Consider the following 8,258-nt stretch of genomic DNA (forward strand, 5'->3'; position numbering starts at 1 on the left):
AAATTAAGTAAGTTGTCGTAGACTTTGTCAGGTTACAAGACCTAGCTTCCAAGCCAGGGATAAATGGATCGCTGCTGCTGCTGAAGGTAGGCACTGGCAGAGACTGGGGTCAGCAGCAGCATGGAGCTACAGCACGTCTTAAAATAAATTTGATACCAGATTGCAAAGAGCTTCATTGTCAGCATCCTATAAAGTTCCTTCTGTTGCTCAGAGATCTTGCTGTGTTTTATGTGAGCATGTGTTTGTTTTTTCAAAAAGTCCTTTGAACATTTGCCTCGTGTCCTTGGCAAATGCAACTCTCCATCACATCACTGACCCCATGGTGCTGGGCCACGGTTCCAGGAAGCCCTTGGCTGTCAGCACTGATCCCGTGGGCTGAGTGCTGTGCTCACTGCAGCCTGTTCACGAGCTGTGCAGTTATCGCAGAGCACAGGTGAGGATTTTTCCAGAGGAGTGGGGCGTGCTGGGGGCATCACATTTAGTCATGTCTGATGGAGAAGCTCCCTGACTCCTTTGAAAACTACAGTGTGGCAAACTGGAGATCTACAAGAATAGGAGAGATCTTTCCTAGGACCTAGCCTCAGTCCTCTTGGACAGTCTCAGCCCACCTTCCCTGGGGTGCTAAATATTCTTAAGCAAAAATCGCAAGAGGATTAGTGAGTGGTCCAGGAAGCAGCCTGCAGCGTTAGGTGCTAACGAAGCAGAAACACTGCAGCCCTGCCCTGCCTGCTGCTCCAGACAGACTCTCCCTAACCCTGTTAGGAAGCTCCCTTTGCTTTGTCAAGAAATAATCTGGGATTTCCCTTCCTCGTGGCTAAGTTTTCCCTTCTCCAGAAGCTGCCAAGGGCTTGTCAGTCATCAGAGAGACAGCTGGAGACGAGTCAGAGCCCTCCTGTGACCTCCACCACTCCTTTTTCTTTCTTTTCAAAGCTTCTGTTAATGAAGCCAAAAGCAGAGCAGCGTGTTCTGTGTGCAAGGCAGGGATTATTGGGCGGCTGCTGTCATCTTTCCTGAAAACAGTGCCACGGTTCCCAGCCTCGCTATGCCTGCAGGGAGTGGGAATAAGGACTGCACGAGATCCTTCACGTGGAGGCTGCTTTTGCAGCTGACACATGATGGGAACTGCACCTAAAGATTACAGCTGAATATTGGGGCAAATGTATACTAACAGCTGAAGAGCTGACTGGCTGTCCAGAGTCTCGGTTGTTTACAGGAGGCTTCACCCCTGAACCAGAGGCTGAACTGAGTTACTGGGCAGCCACAAGCTATCCATCAAAAGATGTTTGAGATCTCCATCCTCAGGTTGTTTGAAGATGGGCTTGATGTTTAGTGCAGAAATAGCCCTGGCGCAGCTCTGAGGAGGTGGGGCCCTTCTGACAGATCCTCCCAGACCCGAGCCTGGCCGAAGGAGTGCCGCTTGTGCCACCTTGCCCCTGCAGCAGAGCCTGGCCCTTGCCTTCTGGAAGTGCTCTTGGGCTGCAGTCCCCCCTCCTCTCCGTCCCTGATCCACACAGGATGTTGCTCTTGATAAAACTGCCTCCCTGCAGAGCCCGCCTTTGCTGCCCTGTTCTCTGCATCACCTCCAGAAGGGGAACTATGCACCGTCATTCTTGTTATTTTAATAACTTCTGTTGCTAGTGGAGGAAAATAATAAAAGTAATGGATACACATAAAATTGATTTACCTCGTTATAACCCTTCCTTCTCAAGGTTTGCATATTTAGCCAATAAATACGCCTTCTTTAAGAAGAAGAGCTTTATGCTTTGGCTTCTAAGCAGATGCAGCACTTCTGATGTCCTAGGATCCCGGTATCATAAAAATTAAGAAGCAGAGCAGTGTGAAGAACCAGCAGGATCCTGGTCTGCTCCTCTTCTGCAGCCCAGCGAGGACTGTGACCAGACTGCGGTGTAGTCTCACTCTGGGGAAGACAGCAGTCTCTGAAGCTCAGCTTACATCTTTCATTGCTGAATTTCCCGACTGCCCCACTGCCTCTTGCTGTGCTTTTGTCTGTCCTTGGCTCTGATGCCACACGCTGTCATCCAGGGCAAGCACACAAAATGTGGCTTGTGAGGTTCAGATTGAACATGACAAAAAATCATTTTGCTCACAGGGTAGTGCAGGATGGGAACCTGGGGCGGCAGAGTCTCATCCACGCGGCTTTCCCCATTCTGGCCGGGCAGTGCTGGGGCTGACCTGGTCCAGGTCCAGGGAGGGTCCCTCTTTGAGCGGGCAGCAGTGCTGGCGATCTCCAGAGCTCCTTCCAGCCAGCACTTCTGAGAGTTTCTGACTGCTGTAGGCTACAATCAAGCCACGTATGGGTGTGATACGTGTGGGTGCAGGCAGCCTGGGCATTGGTCAGCTCTCGATGCTCAGCATGTGAAGCTTATGGCTTCATTTTCCCATTTCTTTGTCAGCCCATCCGTTCTTCTCCTTGACAACTTCTCTCTGCACTCTTCTACTCTGCCAGCAGCATTTCTTCCAGAGGAACCCAGCAGCGACTGTGCTGCCGCCTGTTCTAGACCCCCAAATCCCATCACCCCGTGGTCTGAAGAGTCTCCGGTTTCGCTTTGACACCGAATTGCGTCTTGGCGACGCGCTGCTGGTTGATATTCCGCCCTTAGAGATGTGCTGCTCGTTAATATTCCAGCGGCAGCGTTCCCTCAAAGCCAATCCCAAGGCCGCCGTAACCAGTGGGATTTTTCTTGATTGGTGCATGCAGTGTCCACTTAGCTCTCCCCTCCCGAGCAGGAAGCGACAAAGCCAGTCTGTTACTGAATTGAATAGAAGGAAGTCTCCACACTTACGCAAAGAAATTTGGCAGAAGTTAGATAACGAGTGAAACAACAAGTGCTGCTGCAGAGATTATAGAAATTGCAGAAGCTGGTAGCTGCCTCTGGGGGAGACTTACAAAGCTTTCTGTGAAGGATTAATTCTTCCAAACCATTGCTTTGCGGGTGCGCACGGTAAGTATACAAACAAATGCACCTTTGAGAAAGTTACGTGCTTGGAATGTAGATGTCAGTTTGGTTTAGTAAGTTAAACCCGAGTGCTGCCTGTCCTGTCTCCGAGCGCAGTGCAGCATTCCCGGGCGCCGGGAAGGGCACACAGCAGCTCCTGGGGGCCACTAGATGCAGCTTGGCAGAGTGGATGAACAGATGGAGCAGCTGAGTTTTGTGGAGGGGAGGGACTGAACTTGAAGTCTCTGTGTGTAGGGTTTTGGAGTGGGGGGGGAATTATTTGCAATAACAAGAACTGGTTTTTATCTCTTTGAAGCCTCCGATCAGCACCCCGCGCCGCTCTGACTCTGCTATCTCCGTCCGTTCATTGCACTCTGAGTCCAACATGTCCTTGCGCTCGACGTTCTCACTCCATGAGGAAGAGGAGGAGCCAGTAGGTATTTGGGATTGTCTGAAGGAGCAGTGTTAGGAAGTTCAGTGTCACAAGAGTAACTTAGTGGACTCTTGTGAGTCCATAGAGCTATCATGGGCAGATTTTTCATGATGTCTGGCAACTAAAAGCCTGGCTGGCAGGACTCCTGATTTTAATTTTGTTTCCACCATTGACTTCTGCAAGTTACTTTGCTTCCTTGTGTACCGTTTCCCTGTCTACAAAGAGGAGACAGTGGTGAGGCTTTTCTGCTTCTCAGAAAAACTGAGAGTCTTTGCAGAGCCCTGTGTGATTCCCCGGCTCCGCTGCAGAGCTGTAGGGGGTTGCAAGTCTTCAGGCTGGTGGTCCAGCCCCAGGCAGCAAGATTAATACAATTCCCCACGGACTCAGAGCCCCATTCTGCATTTAGGGCTGCGTGGCACCCCACCGATGTGATTGTAAGCCCCAGGAGGGTGCAAGGAATTGTCCACATGTGACTCTTGTTGGGGGAGGACACTTTTAAGCTGAGCTTAGCTTGTGACCCAGTAACTAACTCCAGACTGGATGCGTAAAAGGTCAGGCGGCATTTTGCCACAGATCTGGGATAAAAGTGTTTCATATTTAGGAACCCAGGGGGCTGTGTTTGCATTTCTGAGAGGAGCACAGGATGAAAAGACAGCCCGAGCTGCAGTGATTGATTTGAAATGCTCTGAAATGAGCCCTGCTCTGGCATGGAGTGGAGGCTGTGCTGCTCCGGGAGGATGTGCTCCGAGCCCGCGCTCCAGCAGTCTTAGCTGGTAAACAAAACTGGAGAGATGGGCCCATTGCAGCAGAAAGAATGTTGTTTCTGCTTCATAAGGGAATGAAAGAGCCCTTCTTTCAGGATGTTTCAAAAATACAAAAGCACAAGCTGTTTTAAAATTGCTTTTAAACTTCAGGCTTAGTATGGAGGACATTTTGACAATGCACGCTTAGTCCAACCAAGCAAAAAGTACCAAACAGTGCAGCTCACGCAGTTTGGGTGACTCGAGTCACTCTGGCAAAGAAGTTGGTCTGTGCAGTTTGCTGTCGGGTCCTGATCCTGCCAGACGCTGGTGCCCGCCAGTTTGTGATGAGCTGAGGGTCTCCAGCCACTCCGAAGTTCGTTCTTCCTTTACCTCTTGGATACTGGAGCTCAACAGATCCAGACAAAAGTTTATTTCATTATAATGAAATCCTTAGCATGCCATGTGCCGCAGGCTGCCTAAGGCTCATGGCTGAAGAGTTGTTTTGTTCCTTCTGCAGAGCTGGAGGCTCTAGCATTTGGACTAATCCTTGTGCTCTTTCTGTCCCTTTCTCTCCTCCTCTTCAGGAGCCACTGGTGTTTTCTGAACAACCGTCCGTGAAGCTGTGCTGCCAGCTGTGCTGTAGTGTGTTTAAGGATCCGGTCATCACAACCTGTGGGGTAAGGCAGTACTCTTCCAAATCATGAGTGTGGGCTCCACAGACGTCCTATGTTACCTATAGCAAAGCTCTGACTGTCCCCAGTGACTGTCCCAGTGACTGTCAGCCTGAGTGAGCAAAGACAAGGCAGCCTCTGACCCAGGAAGCCAGGCCAGCGTAGGAGCAGAGATGCTGATGGACATGTGTTAGAACCAGTCTGCAGTGGAAGGTGCGGGGCACTCTGCAGTTAACCGGAGAAGCCTGGGGCTTGCTTAAAATTGGGCTGCTTTTCCCAGGAGAGCTGTACTGTCAGCCTCCCTGGCCAAATTCAGGCTCCTTAGTGTGGTTTCAGTGAGGTCTAAGACTCCTCGTTCCCTGTCCCGAGGGGCTCTGCAGAGTGCTGCTGCCTCCTGGGCACCTCAGGACTGGCTGCTCTTCAGTTGTGAAGAAAATGTTTCTTATAAAACAAGAATGGCTTGAAGCTTCATTTAGTTAATGCTTGCAAAGGGATTTGACATCCTCTAATGAAAGGCACAGCGTATTATGAATATTCTTCTATATTCCATTTTACCAGGATTTAATAGAAGCTGTATATTAATCCTGCTTCTGTGCTATATGTGAAGAAAGATGGCTTTGTGGCTCTAATGCATCTGACGTGCTTGTGATTGCTAGGATGGAGCTGTAGCAACAAAAGCAGAGAGTGGGATTGTTTATTGCAGTGAGGGTGCTGTCCCCAAAGGTGTTGGGAGTTGGTGCATTTTCGCTGCACTATTTCAGTGAGCAGCTCTTCATGGAGACACTGAGATTTACTGGTTAATATGGGGAAAAAAAGTCTGCTGCAGGAAGCAGACTGGCTTCATTTGCAGCCCTGGTTTGGCAGCTCTGGAGAGAGCACCATGCAGCTGTGCAGGGCAGGAAAAGGCTGCGTGAGCAGGGCAGCAGATAACAGCTCTGAAGAGTGACTTGCAGCCTCTCCAGTGCTGCTGCCAAGCCCTGTGGCAGGGGAATGTGGCCAAGGAGGCTCCAGGGAACACACAGGGCAAGATCAGGACCAGTGAATGCTGCAGTCTTTGTTCCTTTCTTTGAATTCATTAGCATGGTAGATTGAATTTGCTACTTTAGCAAGTTAAATTATTACTATACATTTCTGCTGGAAGGATGGAGAGAGATAGAGAGGTATTTAAAGTGGGAAAATATACAGTGCATTTCTTTTACAAACCAGCTGTCCCATCCACCTGGCAGCAGGACAGCTTCAGCTATGGTAGAAGAGCTACAGAGGGATCTATGTGATGGGCTGACTGGCCAAGGATGGGGAGAGGCCAGGCTTCCCTGTGCTCATCTCCTTGAGGACTTCTCAGGGAAAGGAAAGGAATGACATGGACTAAAGCAGACGGCGAAGTAGAGAGACCCCATGCAGACTTGGAGGGTAGGAGTATCAGTGTGACAGAACACATCTGTGGCTTTGGCTGGCACCATGACCATGGCCTGATCCTGAACAGGGCAGAACCCTCAGAGCTTCAAACCGCGTGTGCTTAACACTCCTCAGGAGCAGGACCTGCGTTGCACTCTGAGCTGCCTGAGCAAGCAGCTCGTTTTTGCCCTGTGGCAGAGACTCAACAGCCTGCTGAGCTCTAAAGCAGGCAGAACAGCTGCTGAGGCCCCTGTGCCCCGGGCTTTGGTATCTCCCACCTTTCTTTCCCATCGTTAGCTGCAGGGAATAATTTGTCCGATATTGTTTGTGCTGACACTGCTGTTCCTCTTTGTCTCCACAGCACACATTTTGTAGAAGATGTGCCTTAACATCTGGTGAGTACAGAACTGTTCTTGTGTGATGCAGCCAAAAGGCTGTTATTTTCTGGTTTGTTTGCTTTCACTTAAAAAGAAACCCGCAGAAGGATGTCTGAAGGGCTTAAATCAAGCTGTCGGTCCCAGGCTGCCGCTGCAGCAGTGAGGGGCTGGGGCACGGGTGGCTGTGCAGCTGGGAGCTCAGTGGCATGGACACTAGAGGGCTAGGCCCAGCTCTTGGGCACAGGATGTTCTCAAATCCTGGAATATGCAATGGATAATCCCAGGATAATACAGCCCAGCGCTGACCCATTGATTTCAGGCACAAAGCTTTCTGTGGCTGCCTGTCTAAGGAAGACGGGGGCTGTGTTTGGCAGAGACCCATCAAACCCCTCCTCCTGCATCCCGTTAGTGCCAGCTCTCTGCCCGCTGACCGAGCCCCTCCGCGGCAGCACACTGAGCTGTTTAAATTCACCCAGCGCTTCCAGAAACCTGGTGGAGCCCAAGTGTCTGGCTGCTGGCCTGGCCTAGCCAGCTCCCACTTGGTTTGGATGCTGTGCTACAAAAAATACTTTATTTGGCACGAGCCAGTGCTCCCTTTGGAAAGCCGTTGTTCAGCACAAAGACAAGCCATTCGTATTGCCAGAACAGCGAGCCCAGGAAAGGCTCCCTGGGGAGTCCAGCAAAACAGCAGCTCTTTTTGCCTTAAGATGTTCGTCTTCCATATGTGAGGGGTCCCTTCTTGTGCATGCTGACCCTCTGTCACCATGTCATGCTATATCTATCCCAGTCGACAGGTTAGTAGCAAAAGGCTTTGTGGTTGCAATCCCGAGTTGCTCACTTTTGCTCCTGCCCTCAAAGCTCATGTCTTTGCTTCGCTGCAGCATCCCTGGCAGCAGAGGAGCTGAGCCCCCGGCCTGGGTGGGGGAACGGGTTATGGATGGGGCATTTGCTAGTTTGCAGTCAGATTATCATGGATTAACGTAAACCGTAACTTTTCACCAAGCCCCAAGACAAACCAGAGACAGTGGTTTGCAGACCTTGTGTGAATATTCATGGCTTGTCCCATTGCCACCCACCTGAGTGCTGGCCATCTTGGCCAGAGAAGGCAAAAGAATAAAATCTGCAGTGTCTCAGCGCTTGCTCACTCTCTCTTTTTCTTCCCTGCCTGGCAGAGAAGTGCCCCGTGGACAACGCCAAACTGACCGTAGTGGTGAACAACATCGCAGTGGCCGAGCAGATCGGGGAGCTCTTGATTCACTGCAAGTATGGGTGCCGGCCCGCAGCCAGCAGCAAGCCCGCTGCCTTCGAGGTGGACCCCCGTGGATGTCCGTTTACAATTAAACTGAGCGGCAGGAAGTACGTAGCTTGTTCCCAGCATACAGCCTCTCTGGGAAAGGGCTCCACCACCAGCAAACTGCTGTTGTGTCTGGGCTGCCCTGTGCTTCCTGGGGTCATACTCTGCTGGGGCGTGCAGGGCATGGCAATGGGCGGGGTGGCTTGAGGGGACAATTCTTCCCACTCTGTCTCAAACTTGGATGTCACTTGGCCATTGCCTGTTGTTGATAGCTGTCTGAAGGGTCAGCCGATGAGCTGCAGAAGTAGATGTTCCCTGCATAAATGTGGCCTGTTATTATTCTCAGCTTACTGGCCAAATGAAATACATTGCAGATAAGGCTAACACT

At 50.8% G+C, this 8,258-nt stretch overlaps 1 protein-coding gene across 1 annotated transcript in view; it reads left to right on the forward strand.

Moving 5' to 3' along the window:
* Nucleotides 1-7,932, forward strand: part of LOC104464086 (E3 ubiquitin-protein ligase TRAF7-like) — a gene marked incomplete at its 3' end in the record, with an annotated part of 9,981 nt that extends 2,049 nt beyond the window's left edge. The window contains exons 4-7 of the mRNA XM_010076691.1: nucleotides 3,274-3,390; nucleotides 4,718-4,810; nucleotides 6,561-6,594; nucleotides 7,749-7,932. Of these exons, the coding sequence (XP_010074993.1) occupies nucleotides 3,274-3,390; nucleotides 4,718-4,810; nucleotides 6,561-6,594; nucleotides 7,749-7,932 (428 nt within the window). The remainder of the gene's footprint in view (nucleotides 1-3,273; nucleotides 3,391-4,717; nucleotides 4,811-6,560; nucleotides 6,595-7,748) is intronic.
* Between the last annotated feature and the right edge of the window lie 326 nt (nucleotides 7,933-8,258).

This window comes from Pterocles gutturalis, unplaced genomic scaffold, assembly GCF_000699245.1.
Source record: "Pterocles gutturalis isolate BGI_N339 unplaced genomic scaffold, ASM69924v1 scaffold51113, whole genome shotgun sequence".
Taxonomy (NCBI): Eukaryota; Metazoa; Chordata; class Aves; order Pterocliformes; family Pteroclidae; genus Pterocles; species Pterocles gutturalis.